At 36.8% G+C, this 26159-nt stretch overlaps 1 protein-coding gene across 3 annotated transcripts; it reads left to right on the top strand.

Annotated features, from left to right (window-relative positions):
* The first annotated feature begins 1056 nt into the window (after positions 1–1056).
* LOC138696007 (nuclear transcription factor Y subunit gamma-like) lies at positions 1057–24668 on the top strand. 3 transcript variants are annotated; one of them, XM_069820474.1, is made up of 8 exons: positions 1057–1290; positions 3450–3585; positions 4322–4507; positions 9316–9453; positions 10943–11074; positions 11204–11449; positions 15436–15567; positions 21667–24668. In XM_069820474.1, the coding sequence occupies exons 1-8, from the start codon at positions 1268–1270 to the stop codon at positions 21742–21744; spliced, it is 1071 nt and encodes a 356-aa protein (XP_069676575.1). In that variant the 5' UTR covers positions 1057–1267; the 3' UTR covers positions 21745–24668. The 3 variants fall into 3 exon arrangements, with proteins under 3 accessions (XP_069676575.1, XP_069676574.1, XP_069676573.1); XM_069820473.1 differs by having other exon boundaries at positions 10943–11104; XM_069820472.1 differs by having other exon boundaries at positions 10943–11113.
* Positions 24669–26159: the final 1491 nt, after the last annotated feature.

Genomic DNA, 26159 nt, shown 5'->3' with positions numbered 1-26159 from the left:
CGCCAACCAGGTCGACTTTAGAGTGTTAGTTGGGAGACCATAGGGAAAAAGACTTTTGGGGAGGCCAAGACGTAGATGGGAGGATAACATTAAAATGGATTTGAGGGAAATGATTATGTCGAGACTGGATTAATCTTGCTCAGGATAGGGACAGATGGCGGGCCTATGTGAGGGGGGGCAATAAACCTCCGGGTTCCTTAAAAGCCATAAGTAAGTATTATTATTATTATTATTATTATTATTATTATTATTATTATTATAGAGATCTACGCTCGGAACATTTATTACGCAGAGTATCATTAGGTATGCACTATTTTAAACAATTATTTCGTGAAGTTGATGAACAATAATTACATAATAATTATTCATGTGACATTCATTTTCACATTGACGGGGGGAAGCTTAAGGGTTCAAATTAATTTTGGGTGGTGTCCAGCCCACCAAAGACCCCTGCTGGCGCCGCCCCTCCGTACAGTCGCAACTAATCAACAGGTACTGGGTCCACACCTGTGGAGTAACGGTCAGCGCGTCTGGCTGCGAAACTAAGTGGCCCGGGTTCGAATCCCGGTCGGAGCAAGTTACTTCGTTGAGGTTTTTTCCGGGGTTTTCTCTCAACCCAATACGAGCAAATGCTAGGTAACTTTCGGTGCTGGACCCCGGACTCATTTCACCGGCATTATCACCTTCATATCATTCAGACGCTAAATAACCTAGAGGTTACAGCGTCGTAAAATAACCCAGTAAAATAAAATAAAAACAGGTACCGATAATTTAACTACTTGGTGTTAATTTAACATTTGGTTTCTTTAAATCTCACGAGAAAATATAACTTGTATTGCTGTAAATATAGTAAAGGACAACAAGAAATGCTAATTTTCTGTTACGTATTAATGAATTTTTCCAGAATTTGTAATTTGTTGGCCGAGTGCAAGATGTTAACAAATTTGATATAAGAAAGGTACAGTTTGGTACAATTTTCTATTAGATCTGGCACATTTCATTTTTGGTCTGTGGCAAGACTGTTACATTACTGCTAACATGTGATGTGGGGAAAATTCGAACTACGTAGTCATATTTTGGCCATTCAGGTGTTTGGTTGTGTCCATTTTGTCTAGTGATTGGAGAGTATCTCATAATCGCAGTGATTGGTTCTGAGCAGTTCTTTTAAACGCGGGTGCTATGTAATTTAGCGCGCCGACAAAGTTTTATAACATTTATTATAGTTGTGTGTCAAACATTAAAGTGCCACGATACAGTACAAGCCAAGATGTCGGTGTTCTTTGTGAACGCGTATGTATGAAAACTAACTTACTTACTTATGGTTTTTAAGGAACCTGGAAGTTCATTGCCGCCCTCACATAAGCTCGCCTCAGTCCCTATCTTGAGCAAAGATTAATCCAGTCTCTACAATCATAGTCCATCTCCCTCAAATCCATTTTAATATTATTCTCCCATCTACGTCTCGGCTTCCCCAAAGGTCTTTTTCTCCTCCGACCTCCCAACTAACTAGGCTATATCCATTTCTGGATTCGCCTGTATGTGCTACATGGCCTGCCCATCTGAAACGACTGGTTTTGATGTTACTTCAGGTGAAGAATACAATGCGTGCAGTTCTGCATGTGTAACTTTCTCCATTCTCCTGTAACTTCATCCCTCTTAGCCCCAAATATTTTCCTAAGCACCTTATTCTCAAAAAACTTAACCTCTGTACCTCTCTCAAAGTGAGAGTCCAAGTTTGACAACCACACAGAAAAACCGGTAATATAACCGTTTTATAAATTCTAACTTTCAATTTTTTTTTTTTTTGAGAGCAGACTGGATGACAAAAGCTTCTCAACCGAATAACAACAAGCATTTCCCATATTCTTCGTCTGATCTCCTCCCGAGTGTCATTTATATTTGTTACTGTTGCTCCAAGATACTTGAATTTTTCCACCTCTTCAAAGGATAAATTTCCAATTTTTATATTTCCATTTCGTACAATATTCTGGTCACGAGACATAATCATATACTTTGTCTTTTCGGGATTTACTTCCAGACCTATCTCTCTACTTGCTTCAAGTAAAATTTCTGTGTTTTCTGTAATAGTTTGTGGATTTTCTCCTAACATATTAACATCATCCGCATAGACAAGCAGCTGATGTAACCCGTTCAGTTCCAAACCCTCTCTGTTATCCTGGACTTCCTAATGGTATATCCTAGAGCAACGTTAAAAAGTAAAGGGGATAGTGTGCCTCCTTGCTTTAGCCCGCAGTGAATTGGAAAAGCATCCGTCAGAAACTAACTGATGCGGAATGTATGACAACTATTCTGGTAAAATGACTGAGAACAAAGAGCACGTAGTGTCACTTTGAAAGTTGGTTTATGTACATAGTGTTATTAAAAATATACTAGGCTTATGTAAAAGAAGTGTATTTCAATTATGCTGATGTATTATTAATGTCAGTGGTAATTATAGTAATTATTTACAATTGCGTTACCACGTTAAGATATATTTATTTACCTACTTGGCTTCTAGTCGAGTCATACGTACCGTAAACAGAACAAAAATTGAGTGCCAACGTTAATTTTGCACCAAGATAAGGGTGAAAGAGTTGTTGTAAAAATGGTCCAGCGGAGAGTTGCAGGCAGGCGGGATCACTCTGTCGAGATGAAATAGGTAGGTGGCAGAGAGGGGCAGCACATAATCTCATTTCCGTGCGTTTCCTCATTGATTTCAGAATAAAAGCGAATTTTCGTAAGGTCAAAGCAGTGACAGGTTAGGTTAGGTTAGGCTTTTGGTATGCCTTGCGTATACTCATAAGTGACAATAATTGTTTAAGTATGTGCCCTTTCTTCCAAGGCTTACCAAAAGCCTAAACTAACCTAATCTGTCACTGATTCGACTTTACGAAAACAATCTTTTTCTCATTTATCAGTAAGGAGACGCACGGAAATGAGTTTTATGTGCTGCTCCACTCCGCCGCCTACCCTTCCACATCAACAGCGATCCCATGTGCTCACATATCTCTGCCAGTCCCCACACTTTCACAGCAACTTTTCATTTTTATTGCAGTGAAAAATTTGCGTCAGCCTTCAATTTTTTTTTTTTTTTTTTTGTTTACAGTAATGACTCGACTAGAAGTCAGGTACGTAAATACATTTGTAACTGAACATGGTAACGCAATTGTAAAGAAATAGGTGAAACGAGCGTTGAGCGGATTCCACCGATTTTGGAATAGACACCGACGTACTTGAACTGCCAACATAGAAAACAAAAAATCACACTCAATCGCTTTCACCTTCATCTTGACGGGATAATAAAAGCCTAAACTAACCTAACCTAACCTAACCTAAGTGCATCGGTGTCTATTCCAAAATCGGCGGAATCCGCTCAACGCTCGTTTAACCAAGAAATATAGCAATTATATATGTTTCTATTGAATTAATAAGGTATGATTTTATTACAGGGCTGAAGGAGAAGTGGAAGGTGAAACATCAGTACCTGCTACCACACCTGCAGTTACACAATCCCAGTCAGAAGCTCAGCAAGCTCTTGCTACTTTCTGGACTAAAGTTACAGAAGAAATTCGAAAAATTGGAATTGTTAGTGATTATTTAATCTGCTTTATTTGTACAGTTGAAGCCAGCTATTTTGGCATATGGCCTTGCTGACAGTGGTATAATTAGTTACGGTTTGTGCAAAGTCGTGTAGGTCAACATAATACTTCAGTTCTATAGTTAGCGATGTTTGCGTAGCTTTTGGAGGTGACTGTCCAGCAGTATCCACGGATACTTGGGCCTGTTTACTCTTACAAATTGTCACTGTGGCCTGTGACAGAGATAACAACTGATCATGCACCTGTGACTAACTCACACTTAAGTTCAGATTAACAAAATTCATGTGCCAAAATCGGTGGTGGTCGCTGTATATTACTGAGCCCTATTATACAGACAGTCCCTGTGAATGTATCGAAGCAAGAAGTATTTTTCATAGTGTTGTTCTGGATACCCAGAGAATTGTTTCTTAAAGTGAGATCATTACCAGTTTAGATTATTCTTATATGTACCCATTCTAGCTGTTCGTTCTAATTCTGATGAGTTTACAGAATTGAACATACTGATGTCACAGATATCCTACGCATTTTATCGTTTACAATTATGGTTTTGAGCCAAGTAAAAACAAAAACATTTTGCCTCTTTTCACGTAATTGAATTTAATATTACACATCTACTTATTGTTTTAAAATTTAAACCCCCGCCATAATCAGGTAGATCTATGAGTTTATATTATAGGCTAGTCCTACCTGCTTGTTAAATCTGTATTACTGTTTTATGACAGCTGGACCTAAAGACACAAGCTCTTCCTCTCGCTCGAATAAAGAAGATCATGAAACTCGATGACGATGTTAAGATGATCAGTGCTGAGGCACCCATGCTGTTTGCTAAAGCAGCAGAAATATTCATTCATGAACTGACACTTAGAGCGTGGGTGCACACTGAAGACAACAAGCGACGCACTCTTCAGGTCAGTTTTCTGGCATCTACAGCTTATTAAGTTTTTAATTTGACGGAAAAATTGGGGTGGTGTTGGGTGTAGTTCCTGGGTAGTTCAGTTGGTAGAGTATCCGTGCTCTAAACAAAGGGCCTCAGGATCGATACCCGGCCCCGGAACAATTTTTCCCTTGAAATTATTCAAGTCTGCTTCACAGGAAGCTTTACCTGAAAGCCAGATTTGCATAATATATACATCACTGTAGGTACGTTAACAGAAAGCCACAATTCAAGTTACACAGAGTTTCTGTGCACTCAAATTTGGATTTCTGGCACCTCGTCAGTCCACTTGAGTTGTGTGGATATAAGCAAAGGGTCCCAGGATCATTATCTGGCCCCGGAACAATTTTTCCCTTGAAATTATTCAAGTCTGCTCCACAGGGAGCTTCACCTGAAAGCCAGATTTGCAGTTTGCGCTGTGTTACACACATTCTCTCAATGGCCTTGAAAAGCAAATTGACATTATGCTAATTTCATAACATAAGAAAATACGCGTAGTGGTAGATTTCTATTTATCGTGCTCTTTATTCTGTAATACATGTAAACGTTTGTTGTTTTTCTATGTGCTATATATTGTGACTTTTAAATTCAAAACAATAATGTTACTTTTTATTGTCAACAATAATGACTTTCTATAACTGAATTTAAATACTCCCGTCAACAATGAGTATCCCACTCCACACAGCAACACAGTATTCGTTATTGCACTCCACAGACGACAATGGCAATTCACTTGGATTATTAAGAACAACATTGTACTCCTAATCTCAACTAATGTTCACAAAGCACTATTTACAAAACAAAACCGTCACTTCTCAGTTCACAGTTCGTTTGCCTTGGCTAGTTCTTCTAGCTCATTCACTCAAGTTCACAGTATATCGAACCCAAGACTTCCAGAGACAGTCCACTGAACTTCGAACTCAAGACTTTCAGATAAAATTCACTGCACGCCGAACCAAAGACTTCTGGATATGCCACACTCGCCTGGTCACTGCCACAGTTGCATGTCGAACTCTGGTCTCGAAGGCTGGCTTCCTTCCTCGCTCACGGCTGCTTCACAATCCAACTGCCTCGCTGTCCAAACTAAAACTGGCCTGGCTCTTCTTCGAGTCTTCTGTTTATTACTAAATCACACATTCTCGACGTTTCTACAGCAATCTGTCTTAGCGAATGATCTGTTTCTCGCTGCTTCTTCTCCCCCTTCACCTTGCGCCGCAGTTGGCCCCCTTCCTCTCTCGGAATCTAGAAGTTTCCCTTACCGTCCGTCCCCTCCAATCTGGCCAACTGCAGTCTTCCTACCCTTCGCCGCGCCACACCCCAGAGTCCGCCGACTTGCATCTTTCCCCTCTCCGCCACCTATCTTCTCGCGCGCCCTCCCTTCTGCGGGACGCGTGCTCAACTCCCGACGCGGCTGTCACAATATCAAGCAAGTCATTAAATGGGTTGCACTTTTCTCATTAACTTTGATTCTTGCAGTTTTCTCATTAACTTTGATTCTTTTACTTAAGTCCTGCCAATAATCGCACCAAATTTTATGGGATTTACATGTTCCACCATTTGCTTCATCAGCAAGTAACCAGCATGGTTCACAATAAACACATTAAGTATTGTTTTGTGCTCTGCTTCAGTTTGAATATAGTAATAGTCGCTACTGAAAGAGCGGCTAGTTTCACTCTGGAAGGGTCCATGTGGGTTGCATGACTTTCTGGAAATAATTTTTAGCTTGTATCATCATCATCAACATCTGATTTGTCACGAAAATAGCCTCTATCAATAGACAGCAATATAGTTCCATTTGCATGAGATGCATGCTGCTCTTGTTCACACTCGAATGTCTGCAAGTCTATTCAGGAAAATAGCATTATCTCCAATGTGTTCAGTTATAGCCTCTTCACAGGGTATTTGCACTGTACTACTCACTTCTTCATGAAATCATGAAATCTATTATGTGTAGTAGGTAGATCCTTCACTAACTGAAACGACACTAGAAACAAACACCTCATATGAACCTGCTTCAGCATTCAATTCCACTCATCTAATACGCGTATTTTCAGTATGTAGGTCCCTGTTGATTGACGTCGCACTAGAATCTGACTTTTTATACAAAGTTTCAATTTTTGTAAGTTCATTAACTTCTGTTTATTAACTCGACTTCATTTTTTTTTTTTTTTTTTTTTTTTTCATTCAGCACTTAAGTATTCATGTTAACTTTCTGACATTTTGGGACACATACTTTTAACTCAATCATCACCAACGAACAGCTAGGCGTAACTGAGAGACTTGAATTCACAGAACGATAGCATGAAATGAAACAACTAACTTCCATTGTTATCCAGACAGAAAATTCAAAATATTTCTATAAAGATAAGGATAGCTGGAAATACGTATAATTGTATTCTTCTATCTAAAAATATAATTTCCAAATCAAAATTATATATTTTAGTTCTATAATTACGTGTTTTCATCGTTGTATTGCATTGTGCAGTACAGTGGAGAGGGAGGAGTGTGGTAACGTTTAGGTATTCCCATATCGGTGAAGCAAAATGGCTGTGACCTGTGTTCTTGAAGCAAGCAGCGCCCAACAGTGATGTCTGGCAATGCATATTGAATATGATTCTTCCTCATTTATCAAGCCATGAAATATGTTATGTTTTGCTTATATTTTTATATTAACGTCCACCTTTATATTTTTATTTAAAATTTGGGTCGGGATCCCTAGTATCCCAGGGCCTCCTCGCATGTTGAGGTCTGCAGAGCTGTTAGTTTCGCTACTGAATAACACACACTATAGTTATGCCCACCATGTACAGTTCCAGAAAAAAAAAATGGCCCTTGTTGTGATGAGAGTCCACATATATCAGACCTGCAGAACTGTAGCTCCTGAGAGTGATTGCTTTACTCCCCTTTCTTACTCCACCCACCTTTTCTACCAGTGTGGTAAGGACGTTCTAGTTACGCTCGGCTGCATCAAAATTCATTCTCGCGGCGGCAGGTATACAATACGCTATCAAGAATTACAAATGAACAGATAATAAAATCCTTAGGAACATACCTTTAGAAAGTAAGAGAAAAATGAATGAGGGAAATAAATAAATTAAAATACGTGTAAAATAAATTTTAAAATGTATGTGTGCATATGTATATATCGTCCTATTACTAGTAAAGTCCACTTTTTGTGTAAAATAAGTTAAGTACAGTCCCCGACTTACCTTTCCGTGCTCTGTATTCTATTAAAATGAAATAAGTCGGAAATGTTGCATGCAGGCAACAAACCAATTATTTTATTTGAAGAATTTATTATGATTTTTCGTGCATTAATAAAGTTTTAATTCCTGTTTTTACAAAACTTGTATTACTGGTCCTAACTGGTTTTACTAGTAATAGGACGATAAATAAATTGTACATTGATAAGTGAGTGATAGCTATATGACCGGATGTCAATGCTGTCATTCAACATTGTAACACACTGTAGCCAAATAAATAAATATATAAGTAAATAAATAAATAAGTAATTAAGTAAGTAAATAAGTAGGCCTAAATAAGTAAACAAACAAACAAATAATATGTGTACTGCAGTTTAAAGAGAACTGGAACATGGCAAAATCTAAACCCGTGAAGGAATATTACTTCCAAAGGAAATGGGAATATGATTATTTTGTTGTTGAAGACAAAAGAATTGCTTGTTTACTGTGTCCCATCCAATTTATTTCTACTCGTCATTTCAATATTAAACCACATTTCAACAAAGTCCATATTTAGAATTATGGAATGCACAAACTTTCGGGTAAGTTCATTATTACGAACTGTATGTTGATTATTTGTTTATATACTGTAAAATTAAGGACGTCACTCGTTGTGTTCATTTTGAATTGAAATTAAAAGTGACTTTCAAGGTTCATTACTTAAATGCTATAAATTTATGTTTCCGTAGGTGATGATAGGAGAAAAGTTTTCGAAAATCTAAAACAGGTTAGGTGCAAAGAAATCTCAAAGAAACTACCGACAGGAAATTTAGCATAATTGTAAACCTTGAAACGAGATAACGCATTATAAAAACAATGAATTTATTACAATCCTTTTTGAAAATTACATGTCACCACTGATGGACCTTTGACGTCCAGAGAAGGTAAGTAACTCTATGCGGAAGTCGATCATCCCCAATAGAAGTGGAGTGAGGCTGACGTCATATTTCCCCTACTTACGAGTTCTGCAGGCCTGACCTATATATAGGCAACATGTTTCACACAACTGTCCACAAGTAGCATATATACAGGCACTCTTGTTTACTGCACATGCACATTGCATTTATCTGGAAGTTACGAAAATTAGGTGGGCCATTTTTTTTTCTGGAACTGTACATCTACTCGTTTTTATGTTTCAAGAATGACTGACGTGAGCTCAAACCAGCTCAGAGCTATAGATGATTTAATTTGGACAGACAGTCAGATGGCTCAGCCACCTGACATCACCTGACAAGAATTTTGTCAGACAATACAGCTACACATGACCTGCTATTACATCTGATCTTAACAAATTGGTCTAAAATTCTGACAAAATCAGATTGTCTGTAGCTAGCTTATGACACTGATTCGGGGCTACTGCATTACTTTAATTTTAACTAATTTAAAAATGAATATTCATTGTGATGAACGCAGTTATTTTCCTGGGATATTTATTTTCTTAAAGCCCAATTCTATTGCAGATATACGTTTTTCTTTTTCAATACTGGAGTGAAGAGAAATACATTTATTTGCATAGTAATGAAAGATTATTTATTTGCAGCGCAATGACATAGCAATGGCTATCACAAAGTTCGATCAGTTCGACTTTCTAATTGATATTGTCCCACGAGATGAATTGAAGCCCAACAAAGGAAGGGATGATGCCAGTGTTCGAACAGCTTCTATGAATCCAGATCAGGTAGGAAATAAGGAATGCACAATTCTCCTTTTTTTTCCCCCGAGAGAAGAGAGAAGTAGATAAAAAAGTAATAGTAACTTATAATTACACAAATTATTCATGTAAAAAGTTGTCATTCAAGGAACATAATTTTTGGTCAAATTATTGAATTGCTAATGAAAGTGATCACTGAATGACTGAATTGCTACTGAAGGTAATCACTGTAATGACGATGATGATGATGATGATGGTGATGGCGGCAGCAGCAGCAGCAGCGTTGGACGAAGGATCTACATAAAGATTAATTTTTTGGTCCTATAGAATTTATCTTTTTCTCATCTAATAACTATTGTTCCCATAACAGATAAATTCTGTAGGTCCAAAAAATTAATCTTTATGTAGATATGTTAAAATATAGTTGTATTTATATTAATGAAATTGAAATTGTGTCACTCAATGTCATTTTTGTTGTGTATTTTTTATGAACATTTATTAAGAAAGTTTATATAAAAATTCTAATATAATTTATCCATTTATTAATTTTCTTTTTTTACAAAAAATTGTGACGTGATAGCACAGTTTGGAGGTCATATTCGAATTCAGCACGAAAAATCCGATAAGACTTGCCTATCAGATCTAAGTCAGCAGAAAAAAAGTTTCAAAATGTAGGGCTGTGTTATTGTTATGATAATCATGGTGATAGCACAGTCTAGTATGTACAATCATGGAGGTCAATACATAGGGAATATGCAGCCAATGACAGTTGAACTTTAGTTGCTAGACACTAGGATTGCTACTATCGCACAGTCTATTGTTCCTAGTACTTTGCTTTAGCAAAGAAGGGCAGCACTGCTACTTACAGACCTGTTACTAAATCTACGTATTACTCTGTGAAGAGATTTATTAAATCTACATACTTAGACTTCAACAAACAAAATTTGATAACACAATCCCAAGGGAAAAAATGGAACTCTCTGCATCAAAATCCACAGTTAATTCCCGATTTACCACGAAAATCGTCTGTAGCTGCATTTAGATTGGCAACAGGCCATGATTGTTTGGCTAAGCACCTGCATAGAATTGGAATATATCAGTCCCCTAACTGCCCATTGTGCAATTCAAACCAAGAAATGGATTCGGAAAACCTCAAAATCTGTGCTTCAGTGGCTGGCCATGATAATATCTTTGAAAAATATTGGAGTGCAAGAGGTCAAATGACTTTATTGTCAAACGCCTGGCATTAGAAAACAACAACAACTCTCAATTATTACTAACTGCTTGGAGCATTGTATTGCGAGAAATGCAAAGAATCACCTCAAGCTTCTTGACTGTATGTACTAGACTGTGGTTATAGTATAATTACGATGATGGTCGTAGTGATAGAAGTTGTGGTGGTGGTGATTATGGTTGTGGCTGTGGTGGTTATGGTGATGATAATGATGATAGTTATGATGAGGTGTTGACTATGATCATGACAGCGATGGTTGTGGTTTGATTTGCTGTGTTGCAGGTGCATTACTACTTCCAGCTTGCTCAGCAGCACCAAGCAGCTTTACAGCAGACGGCACAGCAATCTGGCTCGAGTGGCCAGGCAGCAGCGGTGCCAACTATTCAGATAGTGCAGCCAGGCCAAGTTCAGACTGTCAGTGTTGCAAACCCAGCTGTTGAGCAGGTTCATACGGTCGTAGTTTAAATGAGCTTTCAAATTTTTAGCAAAATAGTTGATAACATATGTTACAGATATACTAATAGAGTGTTGGTACTGATGCAGACAACAACAAGCACAGCCGCAAACAGTGGCACCACTACGTCAGCAGCAACACAGCAACAGGCAACAGCTGCTGCTCAACCACAGGTGATACAGCTGCAGCAGACGAACCAGGCTGCTGTTGCAGCAGTAGCCCAACAGCAGCAACAGCAACAGCAGCAACAACAACAGCAGCAGCAACAACAGGGAGGGGGCATCCAGATCGTGCAGCAGATAGTCACCCCTAACGGAGAAATTCAGCAAATTCCAGTACTGGCTTCACTTGATAATTTAAAAGTTATATGCAATAGGAAAATTAGTTTATAAATTAAGACAATATATTTTAGGATGAGGGACAAAGGTTAATTGGGATTTCACAGTCTCTGATCAGGTCAAAAATCCTGATAGAACTGATATTTAACCCTTGCGGTGAATTTTGGTGAAGTCCAGAGGACCCAGTTAGTCAAATCCACTCTCCTCACCTCCACGCTGGAGCCCCTTGGGATCTTTTAAAATGCGAAAGAGAAAGTGATGTGCGGAAAGCAATGGAAGCTACCACATTTATCCTTCCCAAGAAAAATTGTAAACATAACAGAATGAGAAATAAAGTTGTGTTGGAAAGAGTGGGTGAAGAAAGAATGATGCTGAAACTGATCAGAAAGAGAAAAAAGAATTGGTTGAGTCACTGGCTGAGAAGAAACTGCCTACTGAAGGATGCACTGGAAGGAATGATGAATGGGAGGACAGTTCGAGGCGGAAGAAGATATTAGATGATAGACAACATTAAGATATGTGGATCATATGCAGAGACTAAGAGAAAGGCAGAAAATAAGAAAGATTGGAGAATGTTGGGCTTGCGGTGAAAGACCTGCTCATGGGCAGAACACTTATGTATGTATTTTTAGGACTTTATTGATGAATGTTGAATACAACTTGCACAGCAATGTTTTAAATGTTCTAAGGTAGCATGGCTGAAAGTTAAATTCTTTCGCAAATAGTTCCAGTAAATCCAAGACAGTGACAACTTCTAAAATTTGTTATTTATATTTACTTACTCCTCTCTCCACAACTCCAAAAGGCTGGTACTTCATATTAACAGTGTGTCAGTGGCTGTAGATTGCCTACTGTCCTTATACATATACCATATATGCGCGAATTCTCTGCGCCATCAAATAATTCTCACACCATAATTTTAGGAGAGAGAAAAACCCCTGCAGTGGTTGAGTGGTCAGACCTCTGACCTTTCATGCAGGCGGCCTGGGTTCGAGTCCTGGTCATGTCTGGGATTTTTCATTGAAAAATCCATAATGACACTTGTGGTGGACAAGGTCGCAGTTGGGGTTTTTCTCGGAGTTTTTCCTTTTTTCCCCATATTAGGCATTGACACCATTTCTCGATTTCGTCATCATTCTGTAGCATTCTCCGATCCCCGGCTGACGACGCACAGAGGGGCTGACCTAGGGACAAGGGGGGTTGCCTGCTCGACATTTGGGTATGTAGCGAACCTTAGTGTAGTCAGCTGGTGTGGGTTTGGGAATGCGCCTAGCTTGAGGGTTAGTGCAACAGACTGTAACAGGTTGCATTGCAGTTCAATTCAGGAGAGAGAGAAAAATTGGCTGTAATTTGTGTTTTGTTTCCAAGAAATTAATATCACATAATGATGTACTCCAAAGCTAAATAAAATATCAATTTGTTTTAAGAAACGAGTCATAATCTTCACATGTTTTTGTACAAGCATCCGGGACTCTACATATAACATAAAAAAAGATGCGAATTGCAATTTTTATCAATTTAATGTTAGCATGTGCAATATAATATTAAAGTCAACAATTACATGCTTCCTTACCTCTGTTCATCATCACTTTCATTGTGATTACTAGCAGAAGAATCATTGTTGTCGCCATCTTCCAATAGAGCATCATCCTCAGTTCCGTCAAGTGAATTTGTGATACTGCAAAGCGGTACCAACCTTATTTCAAATAATGTGCACACCCCAGTTTTTCTTCGCTAAATTCGGAAAGAAATATGTGCTGAGTATTTGCGTATATACTGTGAAACCTCTCCTTACGGACACCTCCAAGATATGGACAGATTTTTATGTCCCAACTGAAATAATATAGAAATAATGATAAATTAAACTCTCGTTTATGGACACTCTCAGACACGGACAGGTGTTTCACAGTCCTAAAGCTTGCTTTACCTTCTGAATGCGGACAGAACTTGGATTTCAAGATCTAATGTGTTACAAAAATGGAAAATTTAGTTTTGAGAACTGTACAGAAATTCCTTAATATGAAACATAACATAAGGGTCTCATAGGCTATCACTAGCCCAGATGGCTACCCCTTGTTAGCTGGAAGTGGGAGGATAAACAAAATCATAAAATTTAACCTGTCTGGTGGGTCCAAGGTTTCCACGATCGTGAAATTATATTCGACACATGATGGGGTTAGTAGGATTATTCTCTTCACTTCAATCAGTTGTTCTGTTTCGAGAGACACGACACTTGAATGTAAAGGTTAAGTTGAAAACTGTAAATTTACAATACTGCATTACTGTAGATGTAGAGTAAAATTGCATGGCACAGTACTGTGCTTTCCTTTTTCAGTTTTATCTGCTGTAGTTCAAAGTTGCAAAGAATTTACTGTAGTACAGTATACTACATTTAGAATTAAACTACAGTAATACAGTTCATTTAAAGCGTGAAGGGATACATAATGCATATTATAAATTTACTGTTAGATTGGGGAGCCTCCCTCCCAATAAAGGACACCTCCCAGATGTGAACAGATTGTTACGTCTCTTCGATGTCCGTAAATGAGAGGTTTCACTGTATGTTGTTATTAGTTATTTTTACAATACACCACTTAAGTTTGATTTGCATTATGCAAAGGATGATGAGGACGAAGATAGTGATGATGTTGATAATGGAGAAATGATAGAATGTTGGCAAGGAATATCTACATCGACATTATTTTTATTCGTAACGAATTCCCACTCATTGACAGGTACTTGATATTCTTAACATTGACTGTACATGTTATTCTCTTTGAGTAGCCTAACTTATCAAAGCTACAGATCAATTTACTGCTCTTATCTTGAGTATTTCTACAGTGTACCATATAGAACTGGATTTACTTTGTACAAAGGCCGATGGTGTGGGGGTGGAGGCATTGACAGTGGTAGTAAAGAAAAAGAGATAAATGGAGAAATGGAATGTTGGCAGAGAGAGCAGAAATGTTGAATGAAAATCTATCTCGACATTTTTTTTCTTAACAATTTCCAGTTGGACTGACCAGATTTTGATCCTTGGTTTCTGGCATGGAAAGTCTATTCTCAAGAGAACTAGTTGAGGTAATAAAATTAGTTTTGGTATGTGGATAAGCTTCAGGGCTTCTACCACGTTGTCTTGGTGTTATTGGCTGATGTTTCGACCGCTGTGTTGTGGTCATCTTCAGAGCAGTTGTTGGATAAGGAAATAGTCTGCCAGCTCATATATATATAGTAGTCTACGAGCTGGCAGATTATTTCCTTATCCAACAACAACTGCTCTGAAGATGACCACAACACAGCGGTCGAAACGTCAGCCAATAACACCAAGACAATGCGGTAGAAGCCCTGAAGATTATCCACGCACCATGTACACCAGCTGCGGAAGCCTACGCGAACACTTAAAATTAATTTTGTTTCGTTGTGTGTCTGATCATGCGCACTGCCTCCTTTCTGGACTTATAAAGCATCTGTATGACAAAACCTTTTTCTAAGACTGTACATATTATCAATAAGCGTTTGTTCAGAAAAATTAATACGGAGGAGTACAAAATATCCTTTCCTGTATTGAACTCGCTAAAATTTTATGCCATATAAATTTCTGGTTGCATGTACTTTGAAACAAATTAATATTTTAATAACTTAAGTATGTAAGCAACAGTGCATAAAGGAAGAAATTTGGTTGTATACTGCTTACAGAGTTGAATGTCTCTGTATCTGTATCTTTGTAGTAGAAGTGGGAATCAATCCGGCATTTGGCTTGTAAATAACTAGTTTGCTAGTTATTTTATGATTGGGAGAATCCACTGAAAACTCCAACAGATTGGTCGAGCCCGGGATTTGAACATGGGACCTACCAAATGCGAGTCTTACCACCAATTGGCCTTACTCTATTTTTGCGTTTTGATTAATGCCAGTAGTGTCATAATGACATATCTATATGTCCAGTGTGTTATAAATAGCGAAACATTTGGTTTTGATTGCAGATACAGCTAACTCCATCACAGTTGCAGATGATTCGGATGCAGATGCAAGGAGGAACAAATCAACCTATCATCATCCAGACTGCTCCAATTCAGGCTATCCAGCAGCCAGCAGCGCAACCACAGATTATTCAGGTACAGGTACAGAGAATGTAGACCTTCCAAATACATGAATCTTTAATAGGTTGTTTTCTAAAGTCATCCTTCTGTGTCTTTCTTTTATTTTATTTCTGATAATTTCACATATACCTGCATAAGGAAACAGTTTAAGTCTTCTATGAACATAATACTTAAATTAAAATACCTAAACCAGTAATAATATTTTTAATCCAATGCCACCAGGTTGTCTTTTCGACATTTCTGGTCTTCTCCCCTGGCCATGGCTTAGTTGTAACCCACTTCTGAGGTTGGGGCGCCTGGAAGGCGGAATTACATTACCCTGATGATGTGATAGGATGATTATGATAATGTGGTGCCAGGAGAGGTCTTAAATCTAAACTTAACCTAAATTCCAGACCATGGACGAACACAGGAATAATCCCCTTTAAGGAAAAATTCCTGTGCTCTAATCGGGAATCGAACCCGGGACATCATGAACTATAGCCAGAAGCTCTGACCACTAGACCATGAGGCTGTAATAATATATACATTTTATTGTATTGTTTTATTGTTCTTATGAATTGAATACAACGAGCACAGAATACATAAAGTAGACACTAGCATCTTAATACCATTGGACGGAGTGAAGTCGGTTTGATGGACCTGACGCCATCTTGTTGCTACCAAAACATTGCAAAATAGCTATTATGCTATAGAAGATCTTGTGATAATAAGAATTCCATATGTCCCTAATTTCCTGGAGGACTCACTCTTTCTTGTTTGTTTCGTAATACAGAATCGCTAGGCACATATTTTTAGCAAACATTACAAAACTGTCATCAATAAATCACATATTTAAATTGACAGCTCTTCAAATTGCAGTATGGTATTTAATAGGTACTCTGGAAGGTTAAACAAACCATAATGATAAAAAAGGAAGATAATAGTTTGACCTTATTTTGCTACTAGTCCAATAAAAATGCTAACCTATAATATTTACTTTTATAGGTTGATCCATTTGCTTCGATTTAATAATGCAACATGCTTCTTAACGCAAATTATCATTCTCTTCCTTTTGCCAGTATTTCTTATAGATGTCCCGATTTTGTTTAGAGAAAAAGTGGAATACTCTTAACCATATAATATTTGATAGGCTCTTCGTTTATAGTATATAATTAGATTATAACGGCGAACAAAAGTGAAGTTTTATTATCAAGTGGGTCAAGTTAGATCACGACCGAGTTAATGAAGCTACTTTTGTACGAGTTTCCGGATAGGTCCTAGCTTACCGATGTTAAAAGTGCGTACACTTAATTTTCTTTTTCAGAGACTGTTAGGATTATAATCTTGAAAAAAATATAAATTGTGTGATGTACCTTTCTGATTGCTTTAAGACAGCAGCTGTCAGCAATCTCATTATCATCTGATTTCGTGATTATAAAAATTAATTACAATAATATTAATACACTATTTCTTTTTCTTCATCAAACGAATACATGCATTCGGTTGAAGAGAAACCTCGGTACACCCATTTTCTATAGCACGCGACACAAACTTCCAACATGGGTTGTTAGGTTAGCTGCAAAGCATGTCTGATTTCGTGGTTATAAAAATTAATTACAATAATATTAATACACTGTTTCTTTTCCTTCATCAAACGAATACGTGCATTCGGTTTAAGAGAAACCTAGGTACACCCATTTTCTATAGCACGCAACACAAACTTCCAACTTGAGTTGTTAGGTTAGCTTCGCTTGTAAATGCTAAGTCTACAAAGCGTAAATCTGATTTAGTGATTATAAAAATTAATTAAATAATATCAATACACTAATCCTTTCTCTTAATCAAACTAATACGTGAACAATATGAATCTAACCGACTAACCTAGGCTAAATCATTCATTATCTACCGGTAATAAGTACATTTCACACATGCATATTTACCTGTCAAAAGTTATTCCAGGAATTTTTTTTTGAAAACCTGTTTGTGCAGCCATACGCAGCACATGTAGGCATATTTAAATTAGTTCATTTTCTGTATTAATTAAAACAACAATGCAATATCACAATCAACTGCCCATGTGCTAACCGAGAGCCCAATGTTTTGGTAGCATCATAATGGCGACTGTCCACAAAATCGGCTTCACCTTGAGACTGTTCATGTCTACTCTATGCATTCTGTGCTCGTTGATTGAATAGGTATTTCATTTTGGTTCAGTATATGGAATTGTAAATCGACTTTTACTAAATTTTGCATGAATCAAAATTTGCTCTACACAAACAAGTTCATTTCTTTAAATGTAAATTTTGAGCATAAAAGAAAATGTTAGTAAGCGGTAAACCATAATTGTCACACACAGAGGACATCATGTTATACTAGAGTCTGCGAGATATAGCCTTAATTGAGATGCAGTGCAATGAAGAGGAATGAATATAGCATTAGTCTGCTTGTGTTTTTGTGTTGTAATATTGATAGCCTGTTTTGTATATTGTTTTAGTGTTTTCTGTTATTTACGAGGGTTGTAAATAAAGTAGTGGCTACGTAGACAGTACGAACATATTATTGAACTTACATGGAAAATACATTTACATACCTTCAATATAATCAGCAGTGTGTTTCTATATCTTTTGCCAAATCCGTGGTAACTGTTGAATGTCGTTAGCAAGGTTGTCTCAAGACTTTTTCATTAAATATAACACAGGCCTATCAACAAGTGGCTCTGTAGAAATAGTTTTCAGTGTAGGGGATATTGTGTTGAAGGCACTAAACATTTGAAAAACAACTCCTAATGAAAATAAATGTGCAGTTCAATGAAGCAGTTCCTAGGTAGAAGAGTCTGTAGGCTAAAAAATTGATTTTGGAAAATGTTAGCTGGAATTTTATTCATTTATAAATCATCATTGTTGTTACTAAAAGCATATTACGGTCTTTTAACTACAATGTTTCTGTCATATATTATGGTAAACTTTAACTTAATATTTGTTACATGAGAGAAACAGATATTTTTTACGATAAACGGTATATTTATCTACTAACATTGTGTGCCCTTCCTTTCCCACATATTTAGTTTATAGGCATCTGTTACTTCCTTTTAGATGAGACGTCTAGGGTTGGAGAAGGTATCATAACATAATTATATTTTTATTTAAAGTAACTGTGCATTGATAGCTGTAATTGTTACTTAAGCCCGGTTTCCACTGTGCTTGTTTCTGTGATGGATTGCATGCTGGGAGCGCAGATGGCAACTCTGCATGCTTGCTTGCTGCAAATCCTGCCCCTGGTGACTGCTTTGTTAGCTGTTGTTGTTCTCTAATGGCCGCAATTTGGGATCATTTAACCCATTTTGCTTCTTGCTTCCCAATAAAGTTGAGAGAAGTTTTTAATTTGTTGTGCTTCATTGTTCAGTGCAGTGCATGTGAATAGGTGTTCTCTTCCCATAGATGAACCTAGTAAGTTACATAAGTATTAAGGATTCCAATTTTGCAGAAATGTGCTGCAAGGCAGTCATGACTGGTGTTTAATCTGAAGGTGGCAACAGCTTCTTGTCTTGGTTTTAAGCTATATGTTTTAAAACCAAGACAAGAAGCTGTTGGGGGGATAAAGTTACTCTTATCCATGACATTCTTTAAGTCATACGTGTCCCCTGGGTAGTGCAAAATGAGTAACAGAAATGGCCATGCTTCTCAAAAAAAATGCTCTTTTAAGAGCAAAACAGTCCAAGACTGTAGCTTGCAAAATACTCCAATGGAATGCCGGAGGATTATCAACATCAAAATACACAAAGTTAAAAAGATCATGCTTTGTTAGCTATCATGGTGAATTTTGAGATAAGGTTGCTTGTTATTTTTCATGTTGGCTTGCAGGCTGGAACCAAAGATGAGAATACAGTATCACTGCTGAAACCATGTCGCCATGTTCGTTGTTTTCCAACTAAATCTGTTTTTTTCTGTATTCCCTAGTTTCTAAGAAACAGTAATTAAATATCGGACTTTCTGGTTTAATTACTATATAACGAATTTACTATTGTTAATGTAAGACATTAGTTGTTTTCCAGTCATGATTTAGTTTCTTTTTCATCATGAGTGTTGGCAACAGATGAAGCAGCAGTTGATTTTTCAATTTGAACTGTGAAAAAAGCCAGCTGCATATGAACAGTAACCAGCATAGTAACAAACATGGGAGCCAGCAGTGTACCTATCAGAACACCACGCTTGGTGGCCAGCAAGGAAACAAGCACCATGGGAACTGGGCTTTAGTTACTATACTTGTTTTTTTGAAAGATGGGACATGACAGGAGTGTTGCAAGTGGAAAAACAACTGAATGTCTTAAAAAAGTCCCTTGTGCAGACTCTTGTATTTCCCTATTTTGACTATGCTGACATTTTACTGACTGACCTTTCAACATGCTCATAATTTGTGTGTACGTTTTGTAAGCAATGTTCGTAAATATGATCATATTACTCCATACCTGGAAACAATAGGTTGGCTTAAACTAGATAAGAAAAGAAATTTACATTCACTTCTCCTTCTCTTCGAAATCTTGAACTCTTCAATTCCTTCATACCTGTCGTCTCACTTCACTTACCTTTCTTCCCACCATAATCTGAACACACGCTCTCGCCATGAAACAGTACTAACAATACCATCCCATCGCACCTCCTCATACTCATCCTCTTTCACAATAGCCCTGTCAAGACTCTGGAATTCGTTACCTGCTAGCATCAGGGACTGTCGAAATAAAATTGAATTCAAATGCAAACTTACTAGGTACTTGGTCAGTAATTGAAACTCGTTCAGACATGGTTTCTTGTAAATAGTTCTCTAAATCTATCACAAAATATCTCAATATATGGTAATTTCATCACTATAGAATTTTGTTATTCTAGGTTTAATTTGTAATTCAGTAAATACAAAAATATCCTTTGTTCTTAACTTCTATGATAAATTGTCTAGCTTTCATTAATCAGGTAATCTTGTCGTACTTCAATTTTTATTGTAATTGTAATTGTAAATTTAATATTAATTGTAATTTTATTCTTCATATTATAGTTGTAATCCCCTAGTAGAGGGGCAGAGAAGGCTAAATATTAAATACTACTAAATAGCGTGGTAGGTCTGTTGCTATGGTAACAATGGTTGAGTTGCCAAACTTACAGTTCCCACGTGGTGAGTGTTTAATAGCTCTCTTGGCGACATTTATTGTGCCCACAATGTTAGCATTGGTACGTTTTGTCTTTGATTCTCTGTCTATTTTTGTATTGTTTTCTTACCTTTGCGTCAGTTGTCAATGAATGTTTTAATGTCAGCCATCTTAACGTCAATTGCTAGCTTCCATTTGCTGGCAGCGTAGTAGTCATATTGGCAACTTGCCGTGCGTTTTTTTTTTAAGCAAGACGTAAAGCGCTGCAGCAAGACTGTTCTTTTATTACATTTGCTTCACCGTCGCTGCAGCAGCACTGTAGCAACCGTGCAGCAAATAAAAACTCGCTTTACGAGTTTGCTGCACGATCCATCATGGCGGAATGCGTGTTTTGGTCTTTTGCAACGTTTATTATTGTTAAAATCGTCTAGTAATAATAATTCCATGTCATTATCATGGAAGTCGAAACTATTTAACATGTTCGGTTCTTTTAGGATTAAATTTATTTGTGCAGTAATAGAAGCCAATATTAATTGTCCACCATTTTGCAGTCAGTTGACCTACTTACTTTTTTTTTCGACTCTCATTTTGCTGCAGCAAAGGCATGAAGCGCTTTAAAAAACGCACGGATAGCACTGTAGTTCCAAGCTCGGCCACTTAACTGTCAAGTCCCATCTTTCAAAAAAACAAGTATAAAAAGAACTTCCTCACCTCTCTTCATTACCCACCAAATCTCTTGTGACTGTACCCATTGGTATTTTTTTATCAGATTGAACAATACCTGAATTACTTCACTTCTGTGTGCTAGATCTGTTCTGCTGATTTTAAGACATTGTAAGAAATGACTGATCATAATGTTCTTGTGCAGAGTTTTATTATTGTTGTTTTGCTTTGAAGGCTCTTTTTCTTGAGAACCACTGGGGTATGTGTACAGCCATTTCTCTGAATATCATTCGTACAAATATAACAAGAAAAATTTATTATCGATGTTGCAGGTGGCACAACAGTCAGGGGGAGCAACTCCCGTGTACTTAACGCAAGCAACATCAAATGCAGGGAGTGAGGCAGAATAACAGTGCAGCTATAACGAAGGGGGCATGCATAGCATCAGGACTTTGTAACTGTATATATGTATCTACGTGATGATTTCAGTGATTAGGTATGTCAGTATTATATTGAGGTTGCTGTCTTTTGAGTTACATTCATACTTTTTTGCAGTCGAATTCCTTCCAAAAAATAATTCGAGTTCGGACAGACAAACGTGATATGAACTATAAATTAACTTTTAGATGACATGAGTTGTTAAGCCTCTCTGAGTAGGTTGAACTTTTTAAAGTGACTACACAATTCTGATACATGTGAAGTATGTTAATGTTTGTATTCTCTTCTCAGTGAACCAATCAGAGGTCTGAAACAATGTTAATATGTAGTGTAGGCTTTCACGGCCGGAGTCTATAGATCTAGATTCATTTTCCGGGCTGAGAGGCTGAGAGGCCCGGAAAATGAATCTAGATCTAATATTAATATGGTCAAAAACTACAACAGAAGAAATTTTAGGCCTACTGCCCAGAAACTTTGTGACTTTCCTAATGACTTTGTATTTTGAAAATGCTGTACTGGATGGTGTAAACTTTTATCATATTACATACCATTCCTTAAAGTTATTAGATCATTGAATCATGATGAAATCCTTTATCTCAGCCAAATATTTTAATTTACTGTACAGATTGAGAATCAATAATGAAAAGTTAGCATATTATACAAGGTGGGCCAGTCAAATGGAAAGATTTCAAGGCGCAGAAAAAGAATGAAAAGTTACTATTATATCAATTTAATGAGTAGAAATGACAAGTACATGAATAACCATTACGTATGCAACAAGAAAAAAAATTATTTCTTAAAAATTACGTCAGCCAAGTGACCTCCATTGAAACGCGCACATTCTTCGAATCTGGTCACAAACTGTTGCATAACCCCTCTCAGCATATTGACAGGTATAGCAGCTACCTCTTCCCATATACATTGTTTTAGGACTGGAATTGTTCTGGGTGGATTTCCCCCAAGCACCTTCGTTTTGAGGTGTCCCCATAGGAAGAAGTCACATACTGTTAAATCAGGTGACCTAGGTGGCCAAGCAATATCCCTTTCCGAGAAATGACGCGGCCCGGGAACAAAGCATTCACTGCATCCATCGAACTTGTGGTGTGGCGTGTTGCTCCGTCCTGTTGAAACAGTATGTTTTAATTCACTGGAAAATGGGCGAGTTGTGGTGTAAAAAAGTTCTGTATCATTTCAACATATTGCACTGAATTAACAGTCGCTGCTTTTCTGGCCTCATTCTCAAAAAAGAATGGGCCGATTATTCCAGTTGATGAAACCGTGCACCATACTGGTTCCCTGGACCAACGCTCCATTGAAATCAGTTAATTGCAGTTTGCAGTAACGATAAGCACCATTTAGAGACAAACAGCTTGGTTACTAGGGAACGCGGAGATAGTGACGTCACTGCCTAAGGATCATAAATTGTAAAGTAAGTAGGTAGAGAAGAGATGGTTTGAGTGGAAGAGAAGACCCGATGACCTTAACTCTGCCAGGGAAAATAAAACTATTATTATTATTATTATTATTATTATATTCATTCTCACCCTCTCCATATGAATAGTATACTCCTGTCAAATCTTTCCATTTGACTGGCCCACCTTGTACAATGAGTCCGTGATATGAACGAATACATAATAACTTCTTCCTCTCAAACTAAGTTGTAAAGAGTAGTCTGTTTAGAATTTTTGTTTCTTGTGACATGAAAGGATGTTGCACTGGGTTTGGAAGAGTGTTTTGACACTTCATATCAAGTTGATTTTGTTGAATGTTCGGAGAATATGTAATTGTTTTAACATTCTTATTGAGGAGTTATATATAATTCTGTCACATTTAATTTCTTTCATTTAATTTTTCATTGTAAATGGAACGTGATAGGTTAGGACGAGCCATTAAGATGATTATTGTTTGGTTGGGTTTTTGCAATTATATTTGAAAGAAAATTCAAGTTGTTAGTGCAGAATAAAGACTTTACAGTTTAAATATATTTCATTTCATTACATTTGGCAGGGCTGTTTTTAATCAGTGACCAAAGGGGCTATGCCCAAGAAATGCTTGGGGCAGAAGAGTCCGAAATGTGAAAAAAGTTTATAACAATAACAAAAAATAGAATGTGGCAATTTTCATTATGTAGGTCATAACACTAAAATGTCACTATTACACTAGCTTGTCACAGTGCATATTATAATGAAAGATTATTGCCACTGTTATGTATTTTATTGTTTTTTTTTTTCTTTCAATATGAGGATAGCTGCCCTTGAAGGATTATCAAAATGATACAGCCTACTATTTAGTCCATTATAAAGGATAACAATCAAAATACACTAAGAATAATATTAGCATTTATAAATAAAAGATTAAATATGCAAATACCGGTGACTAGTTCTAATGTGAATATGGCAGCTATCCTCATAGAAACATATTTTATTATTTTTCATTTAAATTGGGTTATACAAATGAAAAATAAAATAAAAATGCATGCTATGGATAATTAGGTGGTAAAATTGTCTAAAATATAGTTTTCTTTAGCCCACTTGATTTTTCACTAAAAAAAACAAACCTGGCTGTAATGTAAATGGACACCTGTATAATCTGCTTCTCGTTTTATTTTCAGTACCTGCATTAAAAATTAAATGCAGAATAAACAATTCTTATGAGAATTAATGTAATTTACATACTTGTGTTTGTGTTTTGAAGTGATTCTAATAATAGTAAGAAGAAAAGATTTTACAATGGAACTTCGTTTGTTATCAGTTTGTTTTAAAAGACTGCAACAGTTATTGAAATAACTATAATTGTATCATTTAAACCCATGTTATATTATAGAGATTATTATATCCATTATATTTTTTACAGAACTTTAACAGAAAAACTTAATAAATGCTGAAAATTCAATGAATACCGAATTGCGTGTTTCACTGGGATGCCATATTTGTTTATTGACTTAAACATTCAAATTAATAGCTCGCATGCTAAGAGCACGTGCCTACAAGAACAGGGCCTACAGAATTCCGTAATTGCATACAGTAAAAAAAAGGAACTCGTACCCAAACATAATACAGTATTTATATTAGTGTGATTGCAAGGAATGGATATTGAAAAACTGTCACTTAAATCAAGGATGTAGCATTTTACTAACAATAATAGAAATTTACTGGCATGATCTGTCAAAAACAATTATAGAAATTTGACGATAATCGAATTTAATGTAGTGTTAAATATCAAATGACAGTTACAGTGGCGAAGTGTGAAATCAAATACCAAGACTTGCAATATGCAATTACTTTAATTTCACTCAAGAAAGTGGGCATGGCTAACATCCGTAATTTTATTATTATTATTATTATTATTATACACGATAAAATTTTATTCTCTAACTTTCAAAATGTAATTCTGTGGATATAGCAGTATATTTATATGTGAAATTCAGCTGTCTTAATTCAGGCAGTGCTCTGTCCCGAGAAAATATAATTTGATTTTCCTCGGAAAGGTTTTAATTTACGTTTTCCTACAACACACTGACTCATCTCGTTACAGTCACCCATTTTCACATTAAATAAAGAAATAAAATACAACTTCATCTTTTCAGTGATATGAACGAAACCTCAGTACTTCACGTGTCACGAAAATATGCTACACTGAAAGCTAAATTGAGAAAGGTCTTTGAAATGGTGTGAATAACAGTGAAGATTTGACTATTGTACTGAAAAATATCACTGTCGGAATTACCATAAAAATAAACGGTCAAACTGACAAAAATCTCTCAGTCCACCACTACCATAGAGCATGCAAAGTTACACTCTGCTTTTATGGCACCCAAACTTACTGGTATTTCACTCTAACACACACTTTCTCTGCTTGGCACTTTTCTGAGATCTGTGAACAGTAATACACCCCGAGGCTTCAGAAGGTATTTTTATCGAAAGCTGCATGCAGGGTATACAATTTCGTGCAGTCTAACCTGAAGAAAGAAAACTAAATACAGCAGTATTTAACATTTGCGCGGAAAAATAAATGTAAATAATAATAATAATAATTTGAGTTATAGAGAGTGTGTTTTTCAAATAACAGGGCATGCACTTGCCACTGGACAGTTAGTAGAAATTACTATAGTCGAAGTTTCACTCTTGAATTAGCAGTAGTACTGGAAGGGTGTTCACTTCGAAAGCATTGACAGATGGAAACAATGAGAACAAATGCAGAAGTAGAGACATATATACAGGGTGAACTGCTGAAATGTACCCAATTTCAATTGTATGTGACTGGTGAACGGTTGAAGATAGAACCTTACGGTAACGTTTATATGAAAGGAAAACTCAAGTTTCGATATGCACATCACCATATCTCTACATGAGCTTCAGCTGTCACTGTGATGATATCGAGGCGATGA

This window comes from Periplaneta americana, chromosome 3 (genome assembly GCF_040183065.1).
Source record: "Periplaneta americana isolate PAMFEO1 chromosome 3, P.americana_PAMFEO1_priV1, whole genome shotgun sequence".
NCBI lineage: Eukaryota > Metazoa > Arthropoda > Insecta > Blattodea > Blattidae > Periplaneta > Periplaneta americana.
The sequence above is the reverse complement of the archived record's forward strand: the minus strand, read 5'-3'. Positions and strand labels throughout refer to the sequence as shown.